The 17036-nt window shown below is 36.4% G+C and overlaps 1 protein-coding gene across 2 annotated transcripts in view; it reads right to left on the bottom strand.

The window, feature by feature from the left end:
* MTMR2 (myotubularin related protein 2) overlaps positions 1-17036 on the bottom strand; it is a 126360-nt gene that overhangs the window by 40675 nt on the left and 68649 nt on the right. For both annotated transcript variants that reach the window (XM_072616390.1, XM_072616391.1), the window contains 4 exons: positions 6053-6128; positions 3709-3803; positions 3467-3577; positions 648-749 (listed from right to left, as the gene is read on the bottom strand). In XM_072616390.1, coding sequence (XP_072472491.1) covers positions 648-749; positions 3467-3577; positions 3709-3803; positions 6053-6128 — 384 coding nt within the window. The remainder of the gene's footprint in view (positions 1-647; positions 750-3466; positions 3578-3708; positions 3804-6052; positions 6129-17036) is intronic.

Here is a 17036-nt window from a genome sequence, read left to right as displayed (position 1 = left end):
AAGTGAAGACCTGACTGACCCACTGAAAGTTTGGAGGGCTCCTCATGAGATTGGCCACTCCAAGGTTAAGAATGGAATAACTGGAAATATTGGGGTGTCCTTGATAAAACACAGGGAAGAAAGGAAAAAGTTTAGGTTTGGGTGAATAAAAGTTTTGTTTTGGACATGCTGAGTCTGAAACTAAGCTGGATATACAGCCTTTGGAAGTCATTTGTATAATGATGAACTCATGGGAGATGAGGGAATCTCTGAAAGATGGTACAGAGAAGAGGACTCAGAACAGAACTTTGGTGGTTGCCTAAGGTTAATGGGAAGAGATACTGATGATGCAAAGACATCTTAAGATTGAACAGTCAAAAAGGTAGGAGGAGTTCAAAACAAACAAACAAACAAAACAACCCAGGGGAGAAAGGGTTTCGGGTAGAGGAAGGGATCAGTGGTATCAAATGCCACAGAGGTCAAGAAGGATAAAGACTGAAAAAACTCCATCACATTTAGCAATCAAGAGACTCTTAGAAATCTTGAAGAAAGTAGTAGAGTGATAGTCTATTAGCTATTTGTAATGTTAATAAAAATCCATACAAATGAAATCACAAACCCTTAAAGTAATTACTATATGAATGTCTGTGGCAGAAGAAACATCTTACCAAGTTATTGGACACGGGAAATGCATATTTCATTAGATTCTCAAATATGGATCTTCTAGTTCGTCCTTCTGGTTTATGAGCAAACCGTAAATTCCGAATATCCTAGAAAAAGATTTAGGAACTAAATCAAGCAGCCAAAGTTTTATAATCCAACCTGAATTCTAGTATCCTAAATGATAACATATCAAAATCATGTGTCTTTTTCTTCTTTTTCCCATTATGCCTCTCCAATGAGAACAGCTCCTTCATGAGTCTCTCCCAATTAATTCTTGTAACTTCTCTTGTCCATTATGTTCTCCCTGACACTCATTTTCACTCAGCATCCTCCTGATGGACTAGGGGAAACTGCTGCTGTTCACGGGTCTCTATTTCATCAATTCCATGCCCAGCTTTATGCAATTTTATAACATCTAGTGCTAAAAACAGAAAGTTTTTCAGTTGCGGGTGGCAATGCCAGAGGTGAGGCTCAAAGATCTAGAATGATCTTAAACTGTTGTCCTAAAGAAGGAATATGTTGCTCAAGCCAAAGCTTATGCCTTGATTTACGGTCAAGTTCTGAATATGCTTCCAGCTAATTAATAACTAACAACAATTTCAAGACCAGATTATCCAAAGCTGTATCATTTTATAAAAATATCCTAATATACAAGGTTTGAGGGACTTGGGGGGGTGGGGGTGGGACTGGATCTATGATATCATCAGTGTAGAGAGCTCTTAGTAAAGAACCCCTCCACCCACAGACTGACACCTGCTCCATAACTTAAAATAAGATAGCTAACCTTTATACAGTGCTTTACATATATTAACTTCTTATCACAACAACCCTATAAGGTAGGTGTTAGTACCCCTATTTACAAATGAGTACAAATCATCTGAAAGAGGTTAAATGCCCAGCCTGGGCCACCATCTGCTAAGTGTTTGAGGTAGATTTTTATTTCAGTTCTTCCTGACTAGAAGTTCGGTGTTCTAATTACTACCATGTTGCTTCTCTGCAATGACTAATTATACCAAGAAGATCCAAATATAATAAAGCACATATGCAACATGTTAAAAATACAACTTGATTGTATCCTAAATTAGATCTAAAATGGCAACTCACGCCAAATAAAAAACCATTAAACATAGAAGAGACAACTTTGCCTTCTAAGAATTTAAGGAACTTTTTAGGAATTAGGGTAAGACCTCTTTAAAAAGTTGTCCAAGGAAGCTTCAACAAGTATTTATTAAGTGATCAACTATGTGTAAGCCCCTGAGCTAAGTGCTGACAATAATGGAACAGTCTATGCCCTCAAAGCATTTGCATTTACATACTGGGGGATGCAACATATACACAGATAAGTAAAAACATACTTGAAGAGGGTCAGATCACTAATAATCCAGGGAAAACAGAAATGGATTTGTGAGGAGATAGAACTGGAGACAGAATCTCAGACATTTACTAGCTGAGTGACCTTGGGCAATTCACTTAACCACTGCCTCAGTTTTCTCAACTATAAAACAGAGATAATAACAATAATTCCAGAGCTGCTGTGAGGATCAAATAGGATATCTGTAAAGTGCTTAGTATTGGCATATAGTAGGCACTTAATAAATGTTTGTTCCCTCCCTCCCTGAGCACAAAAGAAAGAAATTCTGACAGTTGATAGTGAAATGGGGATGGAGGCATTCAAGCTACAGGAGATAGCAATAGGAGGGGGATGGAATATCAAGTTCAAGGAAGAATCTAAGATAACTCCAGATATGAATCTGGCTCTATGCCTATTTTTTTTCTTTTTTCAACAAATGTTCTTATAATAAACAAAGAAATTTAGAATTATTTTATTAACCTTATTAGAAGTACAACAAACTAGTGATGGTGGTTGTTGAGATGACAGTGAAAAGCATTTTGAAAAATAAGGAATGAGGCAGCATTTGTCCCCTTCACTCTTTCGAAGTTCTTTTTTAAAACATGGCTCATTTTAGACCATATAAAGACTACTAAGGAAACAAAAGGTTCTACTTTGACACCTAACAAAATAAAATAGCACTTCACGGGAAAGCCATAAAAAACTATCAGACTCACAGGAACTTTTTAAAGGGGACTTCAAAACACTTCTCAAAAAAAATTACTAAGGTAGGCACCAGAGAGAACACTAACCATAAGCCTCCTTTCTATAAACTGGCAGGGTATCCCTCCAAATAAATACATAAAAGACATGAGACTACAGGGATGGGATTCAATTTCAACTGAATGGAACAATGAAAGGCAAAAAATACAGATTAATAAATGGCTCAGATATGACAAATGCGTCTAAATTTTAGCATATTTTACAAGTACCATTGCATTTTAGCATAGCTACAACTCAAGGAAAAAAATTATATCCTATTTTTCTACCACTGTTTATGAGAAAAAAAGGTGAAGAATGAGAACCAACTTTTTCATTTTTGCCAATATTATTCATTAAAGACTTCTAAATTTCAGTAGAAAAACTGCCACTAATGGTTTTTGATACAAAAAAAATGTGAATGATTGACACGTAAATATCCAAATGAGAACTCTTTCCTTTGCTGCTGCTGCTGCTTCTTTTTTTGTATACTTTGTTTCTACCAAATCATTATTATGGATACAGTTCCTCAAAAACTATCATGTACATTATACATGATTAAACATTTAAGCTCCTATCTGCTACTTATCAAATTTTATCTGTGCTACTCCTGAAGTTAACTAATATTACACAGCTTTATTTTGAAAATGAACTTCATTGTTTTCTGGAAAAAAAATGAAATATGCCTTTTAAGAAAAAATTTCAAATCAAAAATGAAGAAATAAGTAAACTTGCCTTGCACACAGTTTCTAGTCCATAAGAATTTTCACCTCGACTAGAAGCACCACCAATTTTTTCCACTCTACTGATCACACCGAGTGATGCATCTAAAACAAATGGAGGATCCTGGGGATTGGAGGGAGAAAAGGCATTATTCACCAAAACTAAGGGGAAAAAATTTATATTCATTGCATAGCAAAATAATCTTAATTAGAAACATCAGGAACATGATCAGGATCTTATCGTATAAGTCTTACCCTTTCCATGCTTTTGAAATATAACCGGTAATTTGTAACTGTCAAAGTTCCTCGTACAGCCCCAGTGAATGGGCATATATAAGTAACATCTTTGGCTGAAAATGAAAAGAGTGCACAGGTTATGATCACATAGCATTTTTAAAAAATTCATTCTCAATGGTTCAAGGATATAACTTAATGTGAGTCTGTTTATGGTTCTTAAACCTCTTTCACTAAGAATCAATCTCAGCAGTCAAAGATCTTAAGAGTCCATATGGACCAGCCTTCCACTCATGTCATCTGTTCCACAACACCTCTCACAAGTGGTTATCTAATCTGTACTACATCACTGCTTAATAAAGTAGATCATTCTATTGTTAAAATACTATTTTTATATTGAATTAGAATCTTATTTCTATTCATTGATCCTAGATGCTAAACTAAACAAGTAGCATTCTTCCTTATAGATATGGAAGCCCTTCAAGAATCTGAAGGTAACTATTCTGTTTCCTCTTAGTCTTCTAAGCTTTGCCATTTATTTGATACAAAACACTGGTCAAATCACAAATCACTCCAAGCCCTTATTTCCTCTTAGGCAAAATGAAAAAGGTTCCCAGAGTTGTATCAAATGAGACAGGTCTATAAAAGTTACCTGAAAACACTATGTGAAATGCAAAGTTTTATTTGAGAGTGATAATAATATTAACAAAGTCATACTCTGATGCCTAATCTTAACATGGAGGTTACCTTAGGTTCTCAAAAGCTATGGCAACAGAACCCAAGCTTCAATAGCTCTGATCAAGTGGGTTATGTCTGGCAACGAATGGTCTGTGCATCTCTCAAGGACAACTCTAGCCAAAAGCCTTTTCACCAGAAGGCTGAGCACATAATAAATTTTGGGCCATGGTTTTAAAGGAAATTCAATTTGTGTCAGTGAAAGGGAATCACATCTTCCAAACCATCAAAATTCCATTAGCTACTTCGGCTTCACTACCTCACACTGTCGATTTACATTGAATTTAGTCTACTTTTTTACTTGTTTTCTCCACCAAGAAGAATGGTCACTGGGCTGGAAAGAACAGAATAAAAATGGCTAGCAGGGGAGACTCGGGATGAAAAAGAAAATGAGCATCAGCCGCAGGGAGCTCAAAGTACTCAGCGAACACTTTAAGGCATGACTCTTGAACAAACTGTCAGTAATTTTTAAGGAATCACAGATTTGGGGAAAGATGAAGAAAAGAGGCAAGAAAATCCAAAGTCTCTTTTACATGAGTGGCTATGTTAGCCATATACCTTGTCATTTATTTTTTAAAAACAAGTATGAGATTTTGTTTATTACTCATGGATTTGATCCTCTTAGTTTAACCCATAATTCCAGCTTTTGGACATCTATTTTTGATCCCAATTCTATCTTGTATAAATTTGAGATACCCAGGCGTGACATACTACAAGGCCCTCTAAGGAAATCCATACTTCCTACATTGCCTCTCTTCTTTTCAATTTTCTTTTCTTCTTCTTACTACAAGTATAGGTAGTAACTTTCTTCTCAAATCCATACAGAAATAAGTATTTTAATAAATGCTTTTTTAAAAATGACAATGAATATATCACATATGGTTCTGCTTCATCTGAAGGCTCAGAAAAACTGCATTTCCCCCCTGCTATAGGTATTTCATTTCACCAAAACTATTTCACAGAATTAACCAGAACAGATGTAACACATAAGGCAAAAAGTATTGGGGTAGAATGGTGGTTTAGATCTCATTTTCCAGTCAGAGGTGTAAAGTAAATGTTAAAGGATAGGAGGAAAGCACTGAATTAAAGCCATTAGTTAAAAAATGGACAGAAAATGTTTTCTAATAAATTAACTAAAGCAATTTTCTGAGGAAATAAAACAAAAGAAGGTTATAAATGAGAAAGGAGTAGTAAAAGATCGTGATGATCCAGTGCTTTTGCAATATGTAAGAAACCTAACATCTAGTACCTTAGTTCAAACTTAGAACCCACCATTCTGGTCAGGATTTCAGCAATGGCCCTTCAAATCTCAATCAGGTCAGAAATTCTGGCTACCTTCAAAGAAAGCAAAGCAAACTAGAGGGAGAAAAACATAACCCAGCTTACATATTTTCTAATAGTTTTAATATGAAAAGTATGGATAGACCTAATATGGGCTCACTGAACATATAAATAAGTTGAGAATGTGGTAGTTGGTTAATTGTGGTATTTCTGTGGCAGGGGAGTCATTCTCTGGGTTCTGAGGATATAAATAATATATGTAAAGTGCTCTGCAAAACTTAAGCACTAAAAGTTTGCCAATCAAAAAGAAAAAGGAAAATTATATAAATATATAGCCATCTTTACATACCCATGTCTTTAATATTTTCTCCTGGAAGCAAAGGTGGTTCTTCCATTTCTGCTAATTTGTTAGTCTCCCTCAGGACCTGGATCAGAAAAAGGGTGAGGGAGGGGGGAAGAGAGAAGAAATGTTGATGTTTAGAGTTATTTAGAAGTTTGACACAATTTTCCTGTGAATCCCTAAGGAACTGAAGTTTTTTGTTTATTTGTTCTCCTTCCTCTCCTTTCCCTTTGGGAGTTCCTTTACAGCTAGTTGTATTTCCCACTCTAAGATTGGATTATTTAAGATCTCTATTTGGTCTTCTGCTATTTATTTTAATTTTTGAAGATATTCCTTTCCTTTTGTATTCTCAGTTTTATTAACATGTAACTATGTATATGTGTGTATGTGTGTGTGTGTGTGTATACACACACACACACACACACACACATATAATGGTAATTCTTTTTATTTCTTCTTGTTTGGTTGTAGTGAGTTCACCATGTTCACCTACTGTTTCGCTGATTTCATTTTCTGCTTTCTTTTTAATCAAATTAGCTAATTTTTTTCAATTTTCGCTCTTTTGAAAGAACTAGCTTTTAGTTTTATCACTTCCATAGTTTTTTTGGTTCCCACTTTTATGTATTCCTCCTCTGATTTTTAATATTTCTTTCGCTTGCTTATTTTAGGTTTTTTACTTATTGGCTTTCCAATTTTTTAAAATGCATATATAGTTAATTCTCTCACTCTATTTTGTTAATGTAGACTTGCAAGAATATAATTTTTCCCCGAGAGGAAATATATCAGAAATTGTGATATACTCCTTCAGATATCTTTATCATTTTTTCCCACATAATTATTGTCTCTATGATATTTAATTTGACCTGTTCATTATTTAGGATTTCATTGTTAAGTTTCCATTTGGGTCTCTGTCTTTTATTTGTGATTCCTGAACTGATTACTATTTTTATTGTATCATAGTCTGAAAAGTGTGTGTTTACTGCTCTCTTATAAGGGTTTATAGTATCTCTGTACCCCAGTGCATGGTCAGTTTTTGCAAAAGTTCCATGCAGTGCCGAGAAATACACATATTCTTTAGCAATCTCATTAAGAACATGCCATAAGCCTTTTTTGCTCTATTTTCTCTAGAATTTTGTTCGGTTCAATGTTTTCCCTTTTTTTTATATTTCTGTTGGACTTAAATAAAACTAAAAGAAGGCACTGAGAACAGAATTACAAATAAGAAATAATCTCTGCCCTAAAGGAATTTACCTTCTATTATGAGAAAACAACTTGAACACAGATAACGAAATATAAAGCATACATAAAGTAATTGCAAAGTAAATGGGGGAAGAACTCTAGCAGGCAGGAAAATCAGTATGGGTCCCATATGATAGTGCTTGAAATGAATCTTAAAAGGAAGCAAAGCACATTAAAGGTGGAGGTGAGGATGGAATGTTCCTGGTACAAAAGATGGAGAGGTACAGCCTGTGCAACAAAGGAGGGAAATGAAACGTCATGTACTATAAATGTCCATGTCATGTAAGATATAAATATCATGTACAGAAGAGTAAAAATGTACCTATTTGGCTATAATTTCAGTAATGTGTAATAAGCCAAATAAAGTTGTCTGGAGTCGGATTATGAAGAGCTTGAAGTGCCAAAAAGAATGCTACATTTAAGTCTAAAGATCACTAGGAGTCACTGGCACTTCCTTAACAGAGCAAAGACCTGGAAGATGGATTACAGACAGAGGAGTAGGTCCAGAGGCAAAGAGACCAATTAGGAGCTTACTACAACAATCCATGTAAGAGAGGATGGTCTAAAGCTGAGAGAGATGTTCAACATATTTTATGATAAAATAAGAATCCAAACAGATCTCAACAACAATTCAATATCCTGAATCTAAGAAAATAAAAGTTAACAAGGTTAAATATAAACTCATATTTAGATTAAAAAATCAGTAGTGAAAATAGTTAAGTAACAACTATTTAATCAAGAAATATGGGAAGCACTATGGTGTACTAGACTTGAGTGAGAAAGACCAGTCAACTAATTAAAATTTATTAAGCACCTACTGTATCAGTAAGCACCCCAACATACATAGGGGGGCCTGCTTTCACAGGTTGTTTGATCTGCTTCTCTAAAAATAAAGACAATTTTTGAGGGGTTAACAATCACTTTAATCAAGTGAGCATTCAGTTAGTTTAGGGGAAAAAGTCAGAGCACCCTGAACTGCAGAGAAAATACAGAGAAATCAAAAGTCAACAGACATGCTTCCAAAATGTCTGACCATTAACATACATGTATCTTTACCAAAGAGGGAACATCTGGGTTTTCAAAGCCAGGGGGCTCCCCTCAGCGGCTTCCCAGAGTCCTTGTCTGGCCAAACACTTCCAGGCAGTAAGCCCCCAAGTAAAACCTCACCCTCAGAGTATTTATACACTTTTTCAGAGCCAAAGGATATGATCCTCTAACCCAGTGCCTCAACAGAAAAAACAAAAATTACTTGGGACCTTCATACAAAACAACTCCCCTAATCAAGTTGCCCTCCATGCCCAAGCCCAACAATGAGTGGGAAAGATCTTCTTTTATCACATTATTCAATCAGAGGTACTTTTAGTAAAACAAAAACAGCAAAAGATTCTACTTGGCTTGGTCTTATATCTACTAAGTTCCAGGCACCGTTCTAAATGCTGGGGACAAAGAAAGAAGAAAAAGACAGATCCTGCCCTCAGGGAGCATATAATCTAACAGGAGAGACAATGTACAAACAAACATATACAGAGGAAACTATATACAAGATAAACAGGAAATAATTAATCGAGGAAAAGCATTAGAATTAAGAGGGGTTAGGGAAGAGTTAATGTAGAAGGTAGGATTTTAGTTAGGACCTAAAGGAAGCTAGGGAAGTTGCAGATGGAGCTAAAAAAAAGGGCATTCGAGGCACGTAGTACATGCAGAGAGAATGCCCTGAAGCAAGAAATGAAGTATATAGTTTCTGGAACAGCAAGGAGGTCAGCTGATTGGCTGCTGTACATCATACTCATAGAACAAAATGAAATTATGATGTCAGGGTCAAGGTACAAGAATCCTCCTTAATTGGATGATCCTTCACCTGGAAAATGGTCAAATACCTAGAGCCAATGAGGTCTGAGGAAGGGCCAAGGAATAGGTGGTTTTTGCCGTCCAACAACTTCAGGAAAAATACCAGGAACAGAACAGAGGTCTGTTCACAATGTTTGTCAAGCTGACCAAGGCCTTTGATATTGTCAGTTTATGAGGGTCTGTGGAAGATCATGGGAAAATTTGCTTGCCTGGAGAAATTCATCAGTTGTAGTATGCTAGTTCCATGATGACACGCTTGAACTAGGTCTGGATAATGGACAATGCTATTTTACTTTCCTAGTCACCAGTGGAATGAATCAGGGCAGTGTGCTTGCTCCTATGCTTTTTATGATGATATTTTTAGCAGTCTCATTTGATGTCCTGACTGAGGACATCAAGGTCAGCTACTGCACTGACAGTAAATTATTTAACTTGAAAAGGCTAAAAGTCAACACAAAAATGGAGGGAGAGTTGGTGCATGACTTTTTGAGTTTACAATCATCCACAAACAAAAAAGCAAAAAGGACAATAACATTGTCCATTCTGTTGCCAACTTATGTGTTGGCTCAACTTTCCCTCCAAGTTAGCAAAAAACTGTTCCAGCTCAGAGAAGAGCTGTAATTTGTTGACATTAAGTCTTCTGATAGTCATCTTGCCTTGGGGCTGCCACTTCTGTGGAATGTGAATGTTTAGCTTGAAGAGGATAAGTCTATGATCTAGCATCACATGTTACCTTTGTCATTCTCAAATCCCATCTGGGTCTTCTCCTTACAATGACAGTCTATTCAATGTTAATGTTTGCTGAAAGCAAAGGTTCCCAAACTTATTTGGCCTACCCCCCCTTTAAAAAAAATTACTCAGCATTCCCCTGGACATCTGTTTTCTCTAACCCCTTTAATGGTTTTTTTAAATTATGTCATTTCAAAAAAAATAATTTTTTGAAAAATGACACATCTTAAATTTAATAATTTATTGTAAACCTGTGCAGTTTTTCCTGCATTGAAATTTTAACAACACAATATTGCATCACATAACTGTGTAGTATCATATTGCAAACAAGTCATTACACATACATATTCCTGCCAATGAATGCTGGACTTTCTGACAATGCTGACACACTTACCTGCCAACACTTACTTGTTAAGACCTGTCAGCAGACTTGACCACTGACTAGTCATAATTTGCATTTTGTGTGTTTATTTGGAGAATAATGTAATCACTTCAACTTTAACTCTGTTACACAAAAGATGAAACATGCATGATGTTTTTCAAAATTTTCTTCTCTTCTTTCCTTATACATCTATCACCCCCTTATTTTTATTCAGTGCCCCCCAATTATACCCGAGGCTACTACCACCCCTCCCCTGGATCATTCCAGTGACTCCTAGGGGGCAATATCACCCACGTTGGGAACCTCTGACTGCGAGGGTACATCCATTAAGTTTTACTGTGTTTAGGTAATCAGAAGATAGTGTTGGTGATGAGATGGTCATGAGAAGCATAAGTCTTCAGTAGTAAGCAACTATTGCTGTTCTTATTCCATTCTTCCCAAGGACTCCCTGCTGTGTCAATAGTCTCTGCCTATTCTGGCAATAAAGTCACCTAGAATTAAAAGAATGTCTTCTTTTGACATATTGATGATGAGGTTCTCCAGGTCTTCATAAAATTCTTCTTTGACCTCATCAGGGTTCATCATAATGGGAGTACACACACTGATAATAGTGGTATGGCACCTTCCTGCAAGTGGCAATTGCATTGTCATAAGCCTGATGCTCACTCCTTTTGAGAGGCATACAAGCTTACTGACCAGATCAGTTTTGTTTGTGAAAGCTATGCCAGCTTCATGGTGCTTGTCATCTCTACCTCGGTGTCTTCAATGTCTAAGTTCCAAATATTCCATAATGCTTACTTCGTCCACTTTCAAGGTTGTGAGAACAAATTGTTCTCATCCGCCCATTCCACCAAAAAGTCTTTACATGCTTAGAGCAGACACTCTCCAACTCAGTGATGAACTGGGAGGGTGGTCTTGCCCTCTACAGAAAAAATGAATGTAGGAGGGAGAGGGCTGAAGGGGAAAGATAATAAGTTACATCTTTTTAAGTTTAAAGAGTTAAAGAGTTTGAATTTAAGATGTCTACTGGACAACTACTTTGAGATGCTAAAAGGCAGCTGGGGATGCAAAAAGAGAGGTTGGGGCAGCATAGGTAGATTTGAGAATCATCAACATAGAGATGGTAACTAAATCTATGGAAGCTGATGAGATCATCAAGTGAAATAATGTAGAGGAAAAAGAGAAGACAGCCTAGGACACACCTAGAGTAAGAGGATGTGATATGGAAAAGGATTCAGCAAAGGAGAAAAAGAGCAATCAGATGTTTAGAAAGAGAACCAGGAGAGAGGGGTGTCCTGAAAACCTAGAGAGAAGTCTCCAAGAGGAGAGAGAAATCAATCAACACTGTCAAAGGTTGCACAGAGGTAGGAGAATGAGAACTGAGAAAAAGTTATGGAATATTGTCATTAAAAAAGAAATCATTGGTAACTTTAGGGAAAGCAATCGCAATAGAAGGATACGGATTTAAATTCTACCTCACATACTCCTCATACCTCGGTGTCTTATGGATAGGATGCTGGGCCTGGAGCCAGGAAGAATGAGTCTGAATATATCCTCAGACACTAGCTGTGACCCTGGGCCAATCACTTAACTTCCATCTGCCTCAGTTTCTTCATCTATTAAATAGGAATAATAATAGCATCTCCCTCCCAATGCTTTTATGAGGATCAAAGGTGAATGGTAAAGTGCTTTGCAAATCTTAAAGCACTGAGTAGGGTACTGCAAGAAGCTGGATTTGATGGTTTTATAAATAGAGGATGGCACAGAGGTAGAGATACCAACTGGGAAACAATTACGATAGTTCAAGCAGGTTTGTCATAAGAGCCCTGTATTAAGGATATGCCAGTAAGAATGAAAAAGAAAAATGGACATAAGCACTATTTATCAAGGAGAAAAAAATAACATGAGTTGGCCCTGAATAGATATCAGAATTAGTATCATGTAACAGATAGATTACTAGAACTGAAATCAAGAAGAACTAAATTTGAATAGTGCCTGGTATTTATTAGTTCTATGACCATAGACGGGTAAGTTGTTAAGCTCTCTGATCCTCAGTTTTCTCATCATTAAAATGGGAATATTAAATACCTGTACTATATACTTTAATTGGTATTTTTATTTAACTCAATTGGGGGCGAAGCCAAAATGGCAGAGTAGAAGGACAGACCTGCTGTAGCTCTCCCCGTCTAGCCCATAAAATACCTGTAAAAAATTACTCTAAACAAATTCTAGAGCAGCAGAAGTCACAAAATGAAGGAGTGAAACAGATTTCCAGCCCAAGAGAGCCTAGAAGGGTGACAGGAAAGGTTTATGGCACCAGGCTCGGAGCAGAGTGCAGCTCACAGAGCACAGCACAGCCTTGGCCTTGTGACACAACAGGGATGGGACTGGAGCAAGCTTCAGGGCGCAAAATCACAGGCAGCAGCTGCGGTTTCCATAATGCTCAACCCACAAACACCAAAGACAGCTTCAAAGGTCAGTAAGAAAGCTCCTTCACCTGAGTAAGAAGGGAGCAGGGTCCAGCACTAGCCCCAGTCTCAGAGCAGCAGAAGTCATTGAGGCACAGCATCCATTTTTCAAGCCCTAAGCCTAAAGACCCTGGGGGAATTGAGTGGCTGATCTGGGTCTCAGTCCTGAGTGGTGGCCCTGGGGTGAGTAAGAGCCCTGGTGAGGTGGAGCTGATGGAGGCTCTGGAGAGGGAGTTCTACTCACAGATCCTGGGCAGAAAAGTTTGCAGTTGCTTCCAGACCAGAGCGCAGGCCAGGAGAGGAATAAACTCCTCTCCCTGAATTGTGCCACCCTGGAGGAACTGAGAACTTGCAGGTCCTTAAAGTACACCCTCCACTTGACTAGGGACTCAAAAGTCAAGTAACTGGCTGGGGAAATGCCCAAAAAATGGGGGAAAAAATAAAACTATAGATTACTTTCTCGGTGAACAGGTATTTTCTTCCATCCTTTCAGATGGGGAAGAACAAGGTGTACCAACAGAGGAAGACATAAAAGTCAAGGCTTCTTCGTCCAAAACCTCCAAAATAAATATGCAATGGTCTCATGCCATGGAAGAGCTCAAAAAGGATTTTGAAAATCAAGTAAGAGAGGTGGAGGAAAAATGGGGAAGAGAAATGAGATGCAAGAAAATCATGAAAAGCAAGTCAACAGCATGCTAAAGGAGATACAAAAAAGATGCTGAAGAAAATAACACCTTTAAAAATAGACTAACCCAAATGGCAAAAGAAGTCCAAAAAGACAACCAAGAGAAGAATGCCCTGAAAAGCAGAATTAGTCAGTTGGAAAAGGAGGTTCAAAAGCTCATTAAATAAAATTCTTTAAAAATTAGAATGGAGCAGTTGGAAGCTATTGACTTTATGAGAAACCAAGAAATTACCAAACAAAACCAAAAAGAATGAAACAAATAAAAGACAACGTGAAACATCTCATTGGAAAAACAACTGACCTGGAAAACAGATCCAGGAGAAACAACTTAAAAATTATGGGACTACCTGAAAGCCATGATGAAAAAAGAGACTAGACGTCATTTTTCATGAAATTATCAAGGAAAACTGCCCTGATATTCCAGAACCTGAGGGAATCCACCACTCACCTCCTGGTCATTCAACGAAATAGAGGACTTTCGAGCATTCTTGATGAAAAGACCAGAGTTGAATAGAAAATCTGCCTTTCAAACACAAGAATCAAGAGAAGTATGAAAAGGTAAACAAGAAAGAGAAATCATAAGGGACTTACTAAAGTTGAACTGTTTACATTCCTACATGGAAAGATAATATTTGTAACTCTTAGAAGTAAACACTTTTAAGGAGGGACAAGGTCAAAAGAGAGAACAGAATAAATGGGGGAAAGGATAGGATGGAGGGAAATATAGTTAATCTTTCACAACATGACTATTATGGAAGTCTTTTGTTTAACTACACATGTATAGCCAGTATTGAATTGCTTGCCTTCTCAGAGGGGATGGTTGAGGAGGGAGGAAGGGAGAGAAATTGGAACTCAAAGTTTTAGGAATGAATGTTGAGAATGCATGCAACTGGGAAATAAGAAATACAGGTAATGGGGTACAGAAATCTAACTCACCCTACAAGAAAAGAGAGAAGATGGGGATAAGGGAAGGGATGGGTGTGATAGAAGAGAGGGCAGATTGGGGGAAGGGGTAATCAGAATGCACGTTGTCTTGGGATAGGGCGAGGGGAAAGATGGGCAGAAAATTTGGAACTCAAAATCTTGTGGAAATGAATGTTGAAAACTAATAAATTTTTTAATAGAAGAAACTCAATTAAGATAATGTATGTAAAGTGCTCTGCAAGTTTTAAAATGCTATATAAATTTCAATAATTACTATTATTACTGTGAGAGAAAGGCAAATAAAAGGGAAGAGTCAAAGATGATTTGCATGATAGGAAAAATGATGATTCCTTTGAAAGAAATAGCAAAATCTGGAGAGGGAGAAGATAATATACTAATAATAACTGTGATACAATCCAAATTTTCATTATTACATTATTTAGCTATAATTTATGTCAGAAAAGATAATATTCAAGAGCATGTGACCATTAAACTGCATCTTATCATAATATGTTTCCAAGATGCTAAACTATGAACCTAAAATCAGGTCCAATAATGACAATTCTAATGAATAGCTTACTCTTATAAATGCCTTTTAAGAAATATTCTCATTTATGCCAAGTTTTTTCCTTTTACACATCTTCTTCTCTTATACCAGAGAGCCTCATTTCCACGTGAATTAGCTCAGTATGGTAACAATCATCAATACTATAGAACTTATCTATAAAAGGGTTATTTTTATAACATTTACAAATATTCCTAGGAGGGCTTTATGAGTAGAGTTCAAAAATCCATGAATACTCTTTTTTTCAGCAGTAGCTATTGAAAAAATTGCAAAAGAACTATTGTTCATTTTAATGTAAATATAGCTTGAAATGAATGACATCTGTATTTTGGAATCAGAGAAGTGCTACAATGTTTCAGTAGAAAAGATTAATGTTTTATCTGTGAAAGACTCAGCAAGGAATGTGAGAGTCTGCTGAAATAGAAGGAACATAGAAAATGTTCCTTTCATTATAATTCTTGCTTGGAGCACTGAAAAACCATAGCAACTACACACATTGAAACATTTTAGAGACCAAATCCAATTCATACCAGGAATGGATCATTCAACATTTGGAAAACAACATAATTTTTTTTTAAATATAATTTTTATAAAAATCAAAAATCGTAATTTTATAATAACAGAAACAGAAAAGGCCTTTGGTAATACCACAATCATTTGTATAAAAAAAAAAGTCTAAAATATATGAGCATGGAAGAATCCCCCTTTAATATGATCAACAGTATATATCTAAAACCAAAAGCTACCATTATTTGCGATAGAGAAACAATAGAAACTTTCCCAGAATTTTAAGTTCATTAGTAAAACAAGGAGGCCTCCTTTTCACTATTATTTGACATGGGTCTAGAAATACCTAGCTACAGCAAAAAATCCTGATTACGAGATCTACTGACCTCCAAGACACAGTTCCTCCTTCCTTAAGTCAATATCTAGCTTACAGTTTTGTTCTCCTTTCCAATTCCTGAATGGTAATCAGAGACTTTAATACACATGTGATGTCCCCTCAAAGAGTCTAGTTTCTTGGTTAAAACTGATCAGCTCTCTTGACCTATACCTCAAACCACACAAAATGATGATCATATTACCCTTCATCTCATTATCCAAATAAGCATTCTACTTCCACAATCAAAATTCTGAAATTCCCCATTCTAATCACAACCTTTTGTCTTTCCATCTCTCTTCTCCTGCCTCAATCATAAAAATACTTAATTCTTCATTCTCACCATGACCTCTCTCCCTGATGATCTGACATAATTTTTCAACTTTTGTGATCTCAGCTCTGTAATTATACACCCTCCTCTATCCTTGAGCACCCTGTCCCTTTGTTCTACCATTTTCCTAGGTACTTGAGATAAAAATTGGGGGGGAAAAAGTTTTTAAAATATTCCCCGAGTTAAATTAGAGAAGTATAAATACTCAGATACTCTAATGGGACTACACAACATATTCATAGATAAGTAAACATATGTTTTATTCAAACATGAAGAAAGGTAAGGGGAAGGGGGCTCTAAAGGAATCAGGAAAGAATTCTTAAAAGAGGTAGCTGATCTAAGCCCTGAAAGAATCTGGACATTTCAAGAAACAGAGAAGAGAAGGGAAAGTGAGAAGGGAAAGCATTCCAGTCATGTAGCAAAGTCTTTGAAAAGTCATGGGGCCAGGAAATGGAATGTTATATAAGAAGGAACTTCTTATATAAAAAGGAACTATAAGAAGGACAGTTTATTTACCTCCCCAACCTTAAAATAAACAAGAAAGAGGTTAAGGAGGTAAATAAAACTCTGGATAAGGTAGATATGATAGATCTTTGGAGAAAATTAAATGGGAATAGAAAGGAATATACCTTTTTCTCAGCGGTACATGGAACATTTACAAAAATTGACCATGTACTAGGACATAAAAATCTCACAATCCAGTGCAGAAAGGTAGAGATAATCAATGCATCCTTTTCAGATCACAATGCATTAAAAATTACATGTAATAAAAGGCCATGGAAAGAGAAACCAAAAATCAATTGGAAACTAAATAATCTAATTCTAAAGAAGGATTGGGTTAAAGAAGAAATCATAGAAACAATCAACAACTTCATTCAAGAGAATGACAATAGTGAGACAACGTACCAAAACTTATGGGACACTGCAAAAGCAGTTATTAGG

This window comes from Notamacropus eugenii, chromosome 5 (genome assembly GCF_028372415.1).
Source record: "Notamacropus eugenii isolate mMacEug1 chromosome 5, mMacEug1.pri_v2, whole genome shotgun sequence".
Lineage (NCBI taxonomy): Eukaryota > Metazoa > Chordata > Mammalia > Diprotodontia > Macropodidae > Notamacropus > Notamacropus eugenii.
This window is presented reverse-complemented; position numbering and strand designations above follow the sequence as displayed.